The 14,888-nt window shown below is 39.3% G+C and overlaps 2 protein-coding genes across 4 annotated transcripts; one reads left to right on the top strand and one right to left on the bottom strand.

Annotated features, from left to right (window-relative positions):
* Window positions 1–66: 66 nt before the first annotated feature.
* si:ch211-243a20.4 (uncharacterized) lies at window positions 67–2,914 on the bottom strand. 2 transcript variants are annotated; one of them, XM_054779897.1, is made up of 6 exons: window positions 2,676–2,909; window positions 2,325–2,594; window positions 995–1,116; window positions 650–778; window positions 446–556; window positions 67–363 (listed from the first exon to the last, which is right to left on the bottom strand). In XM_054779897.1, the coding sequence occupies exons 1-6, from the start codon at window positions 2,767–2,769 to the stop codon at window positions 301–303; spliced, it is 789 nt and encodes a 262-aa protein (XP_054635872.1). In that variant the 5' UTR covers window positions 2,770–2,909; the 3' UTR covers window positions 67–300. The 2 variants fall into 2 exon arrangements, with proteins under 2 accessions (XP_054635872.1, XP_054635873.1); XM_054779898.1 differs by having other exon boundaries at window positions 216–363; window positions 650–775; window positions 2,676–2,914.
* Window positions 2,915–8,382: 5,468 nt separating this feature from the next.
* si:ch211-243a20.3 (uncharacterized protein LOC100151507 homolog) lies at window positions 8,383–11,389 on the top strand. Of its 2 annotated transcripts, XM_054779560.1 has the most exons (4): window positions 8,383–8,704; window positions 9,732–9,854; window positions 9,926–10,055; window positions 10,917–11,389. In XM_054779560.1, the coding sequence occupies exons 2-4, from the start codon at window positions 9,746–9,748 to the stop codon at window positions 11,218–11,220; spliced, it is 543 nt and encodes a 180-aa protein (XP_054635535.1). In that variant the 5' UTR covers window positions 8,383–8,704; window positions 9,732–9,745; the 3' UTR covers window positions 11,221–11,389. The 2 variants fall into 2 exon arrangements, with proteins under 2 accessions (XP_054635535.1, XP_054635536.1); XM_054779561.1 differs by lacking the exon at window positions 8,383–8,704 and having other exon boundaries at window positions 9,014–9,854.
* Window positions 11,390–14,888: the final 3,499 nt, after the last annotated feature.

The raw sequence follows: 14,888 nt of genomic DNA, 5'->3' as shown, positions 1-14,888 counted from the left end.
CTCAAAATATACTATATGGGAAAAAGTAGATTCCACCACTGTTGTTTACCATTAAATGGAAAACAATGCACTCTTTACTTTATTATATTTATTGAAAAGTGACAGGGACATATTTCTATATAGTATATTGTAATTTTGCCTGCATTGTACAGTCATTCACAATTCTGTAGCCAGATACTGTAGTTCTGCAGCATATTAGTGTATTTTTCCATCTTTAGCTATTCAAAATTGCAATGTACATTGTGAATTTATTTTATGGGTTACAATGACAGTCAGGTTGGAACCATGTTACTTAATGATTCAGAAATTTTCGTAGACAGACTCAAACACGCCTTCGTCCTGTGCTTGTGGGCTTTGTGCCACCTGTGAATACAACAGAAGAAAGATAACTAACAGTTCATCTCGTCACACATGCACGAGTATGCAATAAAGCGACAACACCAACCGGTTTCTGGCCTGATTTTGACTTGAGTGCGGGTTTCCTTTCGTGGGAATCGATGTTTACAGCTGAGTGGTCGAGCACATCATAAACAGACAGAGGTCGTGGCTCCAGACTCTGAAACAATGATTCTTGTGACTGACTTTGAGAAAGGAAATGAACAAACAGGATGACATAAATGTGCCTAAACCAATGGTGGTAAGGACTTACAGCATAGAGAGATGTGGAAGAAGTTATTATTACACCCATGTCGTCATCCTCAGGCCTCTTTGCCTGTGTTCTTTCTTTCTTCTGCTTTCGTTCTTTGCTCGGATTGCCACACTCGGGGATTTGCTTCTTCTATGCAAAGAATTAAATGATAACATAGAGAAATAACGAAAACAAGTCCTCTGGTACTTTTTTATATTGTAACTAGTTGACTACTAGTATGTGTGACTTTCCATAAGTTTGGACCCTGGATTCGGTTTTGTTGGAAAAAAAAATATCAGCCTGCCAAACACTGGTCAACTGAAGTCCCATGATGTTGAATAACCAGATTGCAGGTGAGCATCTTACCCAAGTTCCTCTGAAGACATACACAGAGCCGACCACACTGAACACCAGCAACACTCCACTGAAGAAGCCCACTATTATGAAGTCTGTGTAATCCACTCTGACCACATCCCTGTAGCCTTCATCTGCAAAAAAGAAAACACTAATCAGACCAAATCCTGTGACGATCAAGTGACATTTTGCTTTTCTTTCAATCTGGTGTGCACAATTGTTGTATATTTAGGAATTAGAGCTACCAAGTTAGAGAAGAGTGTCGTGTCAATAACATATGGTTATACTGTAAGTACTACATGAAGATAAACTTGCCTTTACCTACCAATGCATGACTCAACCACTAAACTACAACACGCGACATATTGTTAAATTAATACCTGATATCTGATGGTGTCAGTCAAACTAAGCATGATTATCTTTGTAGCTGTAGGCACACTCCTGTTTGAAGCAAGATGGTCATTGTGGGCCACATAGATCATATTAGTACTGTAAGCATCACATGTGCTCGACGTACCATGCACATTAGCTATGTTTCTTGGCTGCTAATTATAGCAAACTGTATAAGTTTAGCAACTAAAATTAGCTATCATTGAATGTATAGCCTATCATAATAACAGCAAATTGTTAATCGCCTTTCTGAGAATGCTTTTGTGTGTGTGGATGTGGTACAACACGCAAATCTATGCGAATATCAGACAACTGTGAGTGAGCAATCATCTTAATCTGGCAGAACGACAATTTACTCCAATTTTTATGCAGTTTAACTTTTAATTGTGAAAAAAAAATAAATCACTAACCAAAAACATATGCCAGCTGGTAGTGGTGTTGGTTGAAAAAAATGCCTTGAGCTGGTGACATACAGCAGTCTGAAGAAATTCCTCTGTTGTCACTTACAGAATTCGTACCTATTCCTTTGTTTCTTGCTTCATTTCTCAACAAAGTGCAATGTGAAAAACAATAACTAGAGCAAAAATAGTGTCAGGAATTAGTGTCTGTTTGCAGTACCTGGATGTATAATGCCAAAAATTGCTGTAAAAAAAGTCTGCCACTGAATGCAGTGCTGTTTCCAGGAAAATGTCACTCCATTTGTTAAGGTAAAAGGGTTCAAAGTTTGCCATCTTGTAAAATGATCCGTGAAGCCTCGAAAGGGTAGTTTGCACGAAATGAATATCTTTAAATGTCACAACATTAGGTACACCTACACACTGTAATGATATGCAGATTTAAGAGTCAGAATATTTGCCCCTATCATGAAGCCAAATGAGGCTACTTTAGCTGATTCACAACCACAAATAGAATTCCTCTATGTCCGTTCACATTCTCTCCTTTTCATACTCACCTCGCAGACGGACAAACCAGTAAGCTCTGGCCATCTTATACTGGCAATGATATTCTCCTGAAGTCTGCAGTTTATGCAGCTGCAGGACCTCCCTGATCGTCTCAGAATGACCAATAGTCGGAGGGATGAGCCGATTAAAAATTGGCCTGTGAAAAGGGTCAAAGCATGTCATGTCGTCTTTACTTTGGTTTAGTGGAACCCGGAGATCAAAATGAACGTGGAGATCTTCGCCCGTGAAGGCCACAAAGGCAGTGTTGCGAAGTACGAATCCTGTGGGAACATAACAAATAAGACACACATACAGTACAAGTATATCAGATCATACGTGTTGTATGTTTTTGGATGTCTTACTTGGAGATTCAGTTCCAACGCAAAAAGGAAGGAGCATTTTGAAAATCCAACTCAACCGAGCAGCAAGAAGGCAATATTGTTTCATGGACGGCATGTTTTTGAAGGGTGTTGACAGTCCTCAAATGAGTCTCTTCCCGAAAGGCACCTACAGTACAAACTGGGACTTCCTGTTTCTGGTAAATACACTTCCTCAAGTGTTAGTCTGCCCAATGAGGACTTACCGTGGATAGGAATGAGACAGAGCCTTCATGATTCATGGGAATACTGTATTACACTGAGGGAGGAAAGTACAGTGAATTATTCCTTCAGGTAGATACACTAGGTCCCCAACTTACGAACACAATTGGTTCCAGACGACCGTTCTTATGTCGAATTGTTCTTAAGTCGGTAAAAAGGTAATATTACCAATGATATAGATACTACATGTACGTGTATACATATACAGTATATGTGTATGTATGTAAATATGAGTTTGGATGCAGTAGTAATATTAAACAAGGATGATTAATGAAAAAACAATAATAAAAATGATATAATAATACGTAATGATAAATGTTATTTACCTTTGAAGAGGAGTGGTCGAGCATACATTGTTGTGGAGGAGTTGGAGGAGGAGTTATTGAAAAAAAGGACAAATGGTGGTCGTCGTTAGACTCTTCTAAAAGAGGTAGTGTTCTGTGGGTGGTGTAGAATTAAGCAGGCCTATCAACTCTTCATAAACTTTAATCACACGCTCTATCCGGGTTGTATAATTTTGCTTTCCATTTAGCTTTATCTCCCCAGCATCTAACTCTTCCTCTGTTGGTCTCATTAGCTCTAACTGCCTCTGTTGGTCCCATTAGCAGTGTCACAGTGCCCTCTACTGGTCAAGCATGTGCAGTAGCAGTATAAATACTGATGGAGCGACTACAAGGCAAAATAAAATAAAATTGTGTTTGTAAGTTGGGGACCTAGTGTACTGTATTTCCGAAGTGTGGCCCAAGGGCCATTTTCGACCCACAGCCCATTTATCATTGGCCCCTGGCATGTAAATAAATTAATAAAAAATATAACATAACAAAGAATGATTGGGGCCACACTTAAAAGATAAATAATAAAATGTAACAAGAAAAAAGTTACAATGCTGAAAATAGGGGTGTCGCGAGATTAAAACGTGACAAGATTTGTCATGCCGAGAGCTAACTCCGTGCATGGAGCCGACAAGCTGACTGGTCGTCGTCCTGCTTTGCTGGTTGTTTAGCTGTAGTGAGGAACAGAAAGCCATCCACAGATGGCAAATATGCCAAAAACATTCATGATTAATAAACGTTTGATGACTTTTCAGATAAAGACAAGATAATCAAATGAATAAAAGACATGCTTCTGTCAGCAAGGACTGTTCACGATCGTACCATCATGATGGCAAATCAAGTGGCGGAAACACAAGTGAAGGACGTGAGGCTTAACCTCACCACGTATCAACCAGACTACAAAGCCATCAGCAAAATCATGGAGCACCAGAAGTTGCATTCATGGTAAGTATTTTAATTTATTATTGATTAGCTTCAGTATAGCAACATTATTAAAAAGAATAAATGCAGAGACTTGTTATATTCTAAAATTGTTGGTCTCTAAAAATGTACGCATTTAGTTGTATTCAGTGGTGAAAAATATTATTATATATTATATATAAATTAAAAATGTGACTTTCATGGCTCTCTTAGCCAAAAAGGTTCCCGATCCCTGTTCTTGAGGATTCAGCTAATTTTTTTTCTAAACATATCTTGCCAGCGAATTCTTTTGGCTGTATTTTTACAGTGGCGAAAATAACTTAAAATAATTAATGGAACCAAGAAAAGAGGTCTTATAATTTACCCACTCACACCATGGATATGATATAAGAGAAAAAAACAACAATTACGTTGTAATTTCTCCAATCTTTTAGTAAACAGTGCCCCGCTGCCATAAAATATTCAAAAATGTGATATTTTAAGTTTTTCTTCATAAAGTGAAATCGAACAAGTGATACTTTATTTTAATATACAAATTCGTTACAAAATAACTTACATTTTTGCTTGCTATGTCACACTTTTGGTACCCCCTTCAGGAGAATGACCCACACATAAGATATATTTTAGGAATATAATATAAATAAATATATATAATAAATACATTTTTTAGTTAATTTAGCCATTTTAAACTTTTAAACTGCTTAATTTATGCAAAAAATATATAACATTTGCTTAAATATGCACTTTCTGCGATTGGCTGGCGACCAGTCCAGGGTGTACCCTGCCTGTCGCCCGAAGTCAGCTGGGATAGGCTCCAGCATACCCCCGTGACCCTCAAGAGGAGAAGCGGTATAGAAAATGGATGGATGGATGGATAAATATGCATTTTTAAAAACTAATAATAGGCCGTCTTCAACCACAAAACAGCATGATTCATTAATATATTTTTTTAAAAACTGCCACAAAAAGACGCACAATTTGAACAACAAAGTGGCGAGGGATTGCTGTATACAAATAATTAAATATCACAAGATATTAATTTCAGCAATAAAGCGCCAATAGATGGCAGTATGGCTCTGCAAACGACTTCCTGTTCCCTCTCCACTTCTATCTGCAAGCCTATTTAAAGGCTTTAAGTAGTATGGCAAGTACTTTTACTTTCCTTTAGTTTGATTATTCTATGGTTAAATTCTCTTTACACATGTATGACTCTTAAAAACATTAAAATGTTACTTTAAACATTGCTGATAAAGATTTTATGACAGAGACAATCTGACCCTGGATTGGATGAGTTCACTTTACATCATTTCTTATGAGAAACACTGTTTTGACATCAGAGCAATTGAACCTTTTCGTACTTGTGGAAAATGAGCACTATGTGTTGTATGTGTTGCAGAGAGGAGACACGTGGTGAAAAAGGAAAAGAGCAAGCAGGCAATGTGAATGTGTGTGAGGAATTCCACGAGGCTGACAAATGGCCTATCGCTAATGCAAGCCAGCTGCAGAAAGAAGCGATATTCCGTTACTGCAATCATTTTCTTTGACATGGAAGTCAATTTACCCCATTTGGCCCTTCCTCCTTTGACACTTTCCTCCTTTTGGTGGCCTGCCCTCTTGATTGTTTCCCACTCTGTGGACTTGTGTGTTGGGGGCCAAGTGTGATCTCACCCTCAGACAAAGTCGTACAGAAAAACACTGCAATAACATCTGGATGCCAGTCAAACACAAATATCTCATTCACTTTTACGTCACACATTCATTCCTCACTGTTAACAACATGAGGGTAGAACAGGAACGTTGAAATAAGATGTCATATTTTTTCAGTTTGCTTTGACTGGTCTTCCATTTAATTTGTTTTAATTTCAAACAATGCATACATGGTGTGCCAAAAAAGATATGAATATCTGAGCAACTACATGTCCTGACCTACGCAAACAAACCTAAATAAACTTCAGGTTGAACAACAAAAGCCTTACGGTAATTTCCGGTGTATAAGCCGCCACTTTTTTCTTAAACTTTGAACCCTTCGGCTTATACAGCGGTGCAGCTAATTAATGGCTAAATTCTAATCTTGTGACATCTCCTTCAGAACTACAGTGTTCCCTCGGTGTCATCTTACAAACACTAAACTCATCACACAGCAACTTAACACTCAAAAGGTACCTGGGAAATATACAATACAAGTACCAATATGAGTTTAAATTTTTTTTTTTTTCCCCATAATGTATTGCATCCAAACAAAGCATTCATTGGTGCCTGCTGGGTTGCTGCAATGATGTCAGCCACCCTGTGGGCTCCTCTGGCTACCTCTGGTGGGCAGAGGCAGCATTGCAGCTCCATCCATCCATACAACCATTTTCTATGCTGCTTGTCCTCCAATGAAATGCTTTGCTCAGATGAAATTCATTATGGGAAAATGTTAAAATAGTTGAGTTTTTTCCCCCATTTTAAACTTGTATTGGTACTCGTATTGTACATTTCCCAGCTACCTTTTCAGTGTTAAGTGGCTGTGTGATGAGTTTAGCGTTCTTTGTAAAATGACACAGTGAGTCAGAATGTTATATTGAGTAATGACCTCCTGCCATTTCCAATGGGTTGACAAGCTTGTCGTGAGTTTTTTTCGTAGCTCATGATCGTCTCCTGTCAAACAACCTCACGGACTCGTGCGTGTCACAATATACCAATGCGGCTTATGTATATATAAACAAATCCGGTTTTCCTCTAAATTTAGTGGGTGCGGCTTATACACCAGTGCGGCCTATACTCTGGAATTTATTTCCGTCAAAATATTCAAACTGACACAGATTTTTTTTTTTTACCAGTTTCACAAAGATTCACAAATGTTCAATATGTAGTCCAGATTCTCTTGCTCTGCACAGACAGCCTTGCTCTTTCAGTTTTATGTGTCCAAACTGCTTTCCAGTTAGTGTATTTTTATAGAACACACAAAATCAGAGCCAGCTGGCCCATTAGACAATTGTAGGCACATGCTAAGTGTGCCAAGGCCTCCACTGAGGGTCACATCTTCTTCCGCCACGGCATGGTTTACATGCAGAAAACAATATGAAGTTATTATAAATGACGAGGGCCGCACGGTGGTCTAGTGGTTAGCACGTTGGCCAACACAGTAACAGCTTGGAGATCGGGAAGACCTGGGTTCGATTCTCCCCTGAGCATTTCTGTGTGGAGTTTGCATGTTCTCCCCGTGTGCGCGTGGGTTTTCTCCGGGTACTCCGGCTTCCTCCCACATTCCAAAAACATGCAGGTGAGGTTAATTGGCGACTCTAAATTGTCCATAGGTATGAATGTGAGTGTGAATGGTTGTTTGTCTATATGTGCCCTGTGATTGGCTGGCGACCAGTCCAGGGTGTACCCCGCCTGTCGCCCGAAGTCAGCTGGGATAGGCTCCAGCATGCCCCCGCGACCCTAATGAGGAAAAAGCGGTATAGAAAATGGATGGATGGATAAATGACGAATGGATAAAGGTTATTGTGGACTTTCTGTATATCCTGGTGAGATTGAATTTGAAAGTGTTTCTCAACTTCTTTATCAAATTGCTGGTACTCGCAACTTTGTTTGGCCCCATGGCAGGTTATTAAGCAGTGGCACTCAAAAAAATGAGTCAGCAACACGTAGGACGCTTTGTTTGGGCACTCAATACAGTACAGGGCAAAAAGACTAGTTTGTTAAGTGCAGTATTGTACAAAAACCAGAGGCAAATTTTTGGTGAAAATTTCAGATGAAAACCAAAGCATATAAAAACTGGGGTATGCGGAAACCTGTAATAGTCTTGTTGATCATCTTCATCTGTAGCTTATTAGTGCTTTTTGGTGCATACCAGTAATCAGAACCGAATCAATAGGCTACACCTATTTAGTAACTATAGGAAAGGAGAGTGACAAAAAGATTGCATTAAATATTATGTAATTCAATTGAAACTATCACAAAAGTAAGTTTTTTAAATAAATAATATTAATCGGAAATTTCATCACATGCTCATGCTTTACAAGCTTAGAGAGATAAACTATTAAGTACAATTCAAAAACGGTATTATGCGGATATTTTAGTTATAAATCTAATTAAAAAAAAAAAGATAAAAAAAACTTCTTTATCTTATCTTATCTAAAAAACTAATTTCCAGTAGTATTTGTATGTGTACATTTTGAATCAAAGTATTACAAATATCGATTGTTAACAATTCACTGGGTGGCTGTTGCTGTCTAATAAATAGGAAGTATATTATTTATATTAATCTAATTGGAACAAAAGTGTTAAACAGCAGAAATTCAAATATTCTTTTAAAATCGGTGCGTCTGTTTTGATGTTTACCCACATGAAAAAGGTCCCTAATTCGTCCATACGAGTAGGTGAGGTCAGTGAATAAGAGGAGGATGGCCTGCACACGCAGAGAGAGGGTGTGAAAGTTGGGCGACGCCTCCCCAGAATACTTTTTCCAAGCATAATAGGACCTGCTCACAGAAGACATTGGTGCAAAAAAGAGGAAAAAGAAGGCAGAGGCACTTGGTCCAGTCTCATTTTGTGAGTATGTCCTGATTTATCAATACTAGAGCAGTAGTAATTTGCTGCAAATGTGTAGTGCATATAGAACAACATGTAGTGGTGTATTTAAGGAAGGCTGGTTCAAGGTTTGATTGTGAGGGGACATGTTTTTTACCAGATGTGGAACAAGCAGTATCACATCATTGTTTACAGCTGATTTTCCCTCTCCACCTTCATATGCCTCTAACGCTTCTATCATACCTAAACAATGAGTCACAGGATTACTATGATCCACTGTGATTAACACACTCCTGTTATGTGGATGCATGCACTTACCTTCTACTTAGACCTGCAGTGATGGAATAATAACAATAACAGGCTGACCTTGTGTTGAATTGCAGTACAGTATAGCATTTGTTAAATAAATACTTTGAGGGACATTTCATTAGGTATGCACGCACAATCTGATAGCTGCATGAAAAGGTTTGCCTTTACATTGGTGTCGCCCTGATAATGTTCACTATTGATTGACTCGGTCAGAGAGGTATAGTATATACAGTAAATGACAACTGTCAAGCCGCAGAAGACAAAGTTTATCATTTGCACATGACACTGGTGCGTTCTATTCAGGGGAGAAAAAACAGGAGCTCATGAAAACAATCACAATGGAAATGAACAAATGAAAAAAGGTAGTGCGCAGTCAATGCTGAGACACGGAGAAGGGGTAGGATGAAATGAGCTTTGCTTCTTCCTATTTCTTTTCGTACATGTTGAATTATGCAAGTGTAAACAAACGTGATGTACTTCAATTTAATCTCGTTATGCATGAAAACAGCATTACCATTACAGTAAAATGGCACATTATATTATGTATTTATATTGGTATTTGGGATGCAAATGTTTTGTGGTTAATAAGTGCCTTACCTTTAATGGATGCCTGGTACTCTCTGCCATTCAGTAAATTAACCTTGACCCTTGGTCACTCGAAGAAATATATATTCTGTATTGTTTACTAAATACTTAGATTGTTGTTGATTTTTTCCTCTTTTGCTTGCATCCCACTAAGCATGTCTGCTGGTCATGAATCCTCACTGGCTGCTGATGGTGGCCGCCATGGCAACAGCGGCCCATCTGGGTGGTACAGACAACGAACTGGATTACTATGGGCACTGGAACTACAGAGACGGAGGTAAAACACACAAGAGTGAATTTAGAGATCTTTATCTTAAAAAGGTGCGTATCTGTTTTTCCGTGAGTCAGCTGACAGAGTCGACGTGTCGTCAGTACGAAGCTTGACTAAAATTCTGGATTCGTGGGGGAAACAAATTTTCAAGGAAATCAAGACTTTGCTGCATTCACAACCTAACACAGTGCTCCCTGACTACTCCAGGTAATTGAAAGCGCTTAAACGTCACACAATCACACTACACTGTACTGAGTGAGACGCTCAATAGAATTCTTTCCTGCTTTGTGCTTGTTAACACAATCAAGAACCCTATTGCTTTTGAATGTTGTTCAACATAAGATGGTTGAGGTCAAAGGTCACACTAGTATACACTCAATGTCTTCCATTGATTTTTCTTCCAGCTATCAGAGGATATTTGTCCATGTCAGATAAAGAATGTTAATGATTTTGAAGTCACTAAAGGAAGTCACGTTGTAGAAACAGTATTATTATTATTATTATTAATATGTGGATAGGTACAGTGGAACCTCCAAAGTCAAACACACAATAAAACATTCTGTGATGTTGGTTGACTTCCAAATAAAACAAAAACAAACAAATAGGTTGTTTGTTTAAATTACAAGTTCCAATTAAGATCCAAATGTGCAAAATGTACATTCTAGCAATTTTTCAACTGGTCTTAAGATTTTTTTTTTTTTTATATATATGTATATATGGATAAACGTTTAACAAAATAAAAATATATATGTTTTAAAAATATAAAAATATGCAAGTCTCATGAGATTTGTGGATGTTCCGTGTGAGGTTGCGTTCCGACTGGTTCAACTTGGAAGTTCTGCTGTACTGTATTACATTGTTATTACATTATTAAACAATGACGATATTAAGTATTTGAAGCCCTTTGGTAGTGTAGTGTTTCATACAGCTGACGTGGCATCAATGATGGAATTATTCAGTGGCCTGGTGGTTGACTGCTAGCTAGTCCAGACTGTAGTAGCTATGTAGCATGTATATTTTTTTGACTGGGATGGAACACATTTCAAGTGTACTGTGTACCTCCTGTAGGGTGCGCCCTCTATCAGAGACAATCAACGACCTGTTCAGAGAAGTCTCCATGCTGCATCGGCGTATCACAGAACTCTCCCATCGCCTAGCAACCCTAGAACCATTCCTCCGTCGTCATGGCTACCGCGAGGCGGGTGACGGGGATGGTCTGGCTTTGGCACGTCAGAGCCTGACAGGAGAGGCGACAAGCCAAAACACGGGGCCGGGGGCAGTCCCAAAGAAGGGGAGTCGGCTGGTGAGGAGGCGAAGGGTGAAGGTGTTTAAGAAGAATGGGAAGGTGAGGGTGGTGCTCAGTGGCAGCTAAAGGATGAGAGGACCAGGTTTTCATTGAGGAACTATAATCTAAACAATACCGTACATTTCTATCATGTATATTTCATTTTTCCATGTGACAGTATATTGACTCTGACTCTATACAGTACAATCCTTTGATTCAGAAAAAAAAAAAATCATACTCACATCCTCAAATATGTTCTGACGTCATTTTTTTTAATATACTCAGACTTTGAAATCACAGTCAGACTTTTGTCTAATTTTGTGAATAAACATTCAGATTTAACACACAACAAACATAACGCCTCCGTACTGGAACACGATACACCAAGACAAATGAATATAACGGAGTGTTAAAAAGGTAAACATTCATAACAAGGTATGACACATAATGCAACCAAACATTTAAAAAGTCTACTGTGAAACCGAGATTAAAGAGCAAAAAGGCAAGGAGTCCAACACAAAAATAACGGGAAAGGCCACGTAAAAAGTACAAAAACGCTATTAGAAAAAGCGGTAGCTGGGAAAACAACATTATAACTAAAGGCGCTGCTGAAAACCAAGCAGGCAGGTAACTTTAGCATAAATACTAATGAGTTGCTGCTGGAGGGAAGCCAGGCAGGACGTAAGAATACTCACAGTACAGGTAGGTAGGTAGGTAGGTAGCGAGGCCAGAGAGCTAAACACACGATAAGGTAACACAGAAGGCATACAGGGACAGGAAGTAGGCGAAGTGCAGGGAACAATCTGGCAATGAGCTGAAGCAGAACACCACCTGAAGAAGGCAGAAGCCCTAACGAGCTGCAGGTGTGCCACGGTGGCTCCGCCTCTGCGGGGAACAGCATGCACTGCAAAACACGGCCGATAGGCGGCAGCAGAGCGCCAACACAGAGCATGACAAAGATAATACATAACAAAATAAAAATAATATATTCACTTAATATATTGACTCATTAAGGTTCCACAGCCTTTGCGATGCCATGTTTTTGCCACAAACAAACAATCGGTTTGTCATCTGTAGCTTTTTTTAAGCCAAAAATTAAAGCCAATTAAATAAAATAAATAAAAGCCCATAATCTTGGCACATAATATAATTCTTAATAGGAGTTACTTAAGTAAGTTAATTTTCCAAATAAGAATAACCTTTAATAATAAAAAAACAAAAACAAAAAGGAAATGTTATATTTAACTGACGGGGCAAGGTTCCAACCTTTGCAATGATGCTTTTCTTCCACAAGGTGGCACTGGTAATCACCTTGGGATGTATGGAGGTTTTTGTGCCCAAAATCGTAGGCAATTGTCCATCCATCCAGTTTTTATGCCGCTTGTCCTCACTAGGGTCACGGGGGTATGCTGGAGGAGCTGACTTTGGGTGAGAGTCAGGGTACACCCGGGACTGGCCACCAGCCAATCGCTGAGCACATATAGGCAACCATTCACACTCACGTTCATACCAATTTAGAGTTTCCAATTAACCTAACAGGCATATTTTAGGAATCTGGGAGGAGTACCCAGAGAAAACCCACGCACGCACGAGGAGAACATGCAAACTTCCACACAGAGATGCCCAAACGGGAGACCCAGATCTTCCCAGTCTCCTGACTGCGTGGGCAAACATGCTAACCACTAGGCCACCTAGCAAGCCACTTAAATAGACTGAATTAATTAATACAATTCTCAGTTGGTCACCTAAAGCAATACTGTGGCCATCACTATACGCCTCCATCCCTCTCTGTCCTCCGCCATTGTGATAGCCTCTGTCAAGCCCATGCTGGTCCACTTTTTAATGTCTTTATGCCACGACGTAGGAGGCCTGCCTTGTCCTCTTCTTCCATTCACTTTGCCAGATATTAGCATTAGCATTGTCCATGACTCCCTCCCGTAAGTGGCGATGGGAAAAATTAGCGCGTAGCAGACGTACCTTGATACTAAACCCGCAACTTTCCAGATAGTGGCCAATATCTGCACTGCATCCCTTGCCATCACTAACCTCCTCCTGATCTCTGATGTGCTGGTGCCCTTGTTGCTGACGCATGACCTCAAATACACAAAACTGTCATCTTCAACTACTTGGCCACCTAGCTGAAACAGCCTACGACCCCCCCCTGTTCTTATCCACCACCATAATCTTAGTCTTGTCGACCCTTAACAGGAGCCCCTTTGCATCTTAGCTCTCCGCGCCACGCTTTGCAGTTCGTCTCTTCAGCTGCAAATGAGAGTTGTATCATTGGCGAAGCGTAAGCTGTTCGGCTGCTTGTCTCCAGTCTCCACCCCGCCGTCAAATTCCTCAGTAACAGCTCTCACGATGTGCCCGAATAAATGTTAAAACGGTTCAATTAAATTATGCAGCCTTGTCTCACTCCGTGTTCAATGTTGAAACATTCCGTGCCCCATGTTCTTCATGATCCTCCACAGGTTGCTTTGGCTGACACAGTCCAATCGATAAAGCATGTACGCGGGAATGCTACACTCTTGATTAACATCCGGATCTTGAAGATTTGATCTTTTGTACCTTTGCCCTCCATGAAGCCAGCTTAAAATAATAAGAATACAATAAAAAAAATCTGAAAATTATTATAATTAATCATATTTAACTAACTGGTCGACAACATAAACAACGTCCATCAGCAAAAAAAGTTGGATTTATGGAGGGGTTTTTTTTTGTGTCAAATTCTATAAATATTTTGGCATATAACTAACTCTCCATAATAATTAGCTGTGCTACTCTGCAAAATATGAATAAAATAAAATGTAATTATCGTTGGGGTAATATGGGTTATTTCATCAGTGCTGATCACCTCATTCTTGGCCAAGCGGTTCTGGAACACGGTCTGTCATGAGTCTTCTTGATGCTTTCAGACTAGGCCACGTATAGCACATACAGTACTGTACATCTACCGCACTGCTCAAGTGTGCTCTTAGTACATGGGCAAGCAAACTTGTGCCAATAATCAACTTGCTAAAAAACCCAAACTCAGGAGAATGCCACGTGTGGCTGGATGACTCATTGTGTTGTAGGTAAATCACGAGGCTTACTTGAGCACTTGTGATTTATGAACTGGCAGGACTCGGTCCTTCAACTTTAGGAGAACAGTGCAGTCAGACCTGGTTCTGGTAGGGTGTAGTTCTTCACATGGGTTTCCAGCCGTGCATGCTCTCTCAGCTTTTGTGTTTCATTTAAATACTTTAAGTGTAATTTTTCCCCATCTTTCTGCCACCCATAATACTCTCTTTCTGAGCAGCTGTGAACCATTTGATTAGCCTAATTTGGAACTCTGGTAAGCAGGAACACCCGAATTAGCTATTGTTTGCTTTTGCACAATATAAAAAAAAGAATTGTTTGTTTCTGCTTCTTTAACCTGCTGTGCCAAAATAAAATAAGTCATATTTAACTGATTTGTCAATGCTGTTCCAGGTATATATATATATATATATATATATATATATATATATATATATATATATATATATATATTAGGTGTAGGATATTTTTTTTTACCTTTCGACTGACATCTGCAGGCTTTTTCAGAAGGCCTTCTGAAAACAAAATCAAACATCTGAAATTGCTATAAAACTTGTCTGAATATAAGAAACGGAACATATTCAGTATTCAAAAGACAAATAGAACCTGTGAGCTATTGCTATTCCACTTTTCAGTCACAAGGCGTCAGTGGTCACTTGCAAGACACAATTTGATGG

The sequence above is a fragment of the Dunckerocampus dactyliophorus genome, chromosome 6, assembly GCF_027744805.1.
Source record: "Dunckerocampus dactyliophorus isolate RoL2022-P2 chromosome 6, RoL_Ddac_1.1, whole genome shotgun sequence".
In the NCBI taxonomy this organism is placed as follows: domain Eukaryota; kingdom Metazoa; phylum Chordata; class Actinopteri; order Syngnathiformes; family Syngnathidae; genus Dunckerocampus; species Dunckerocampus dactyliophorus.
Note: the sequence above shows the minus strand (reverse complement) of the source record. Positions and strands in the feature narration are given on the sequence as shown.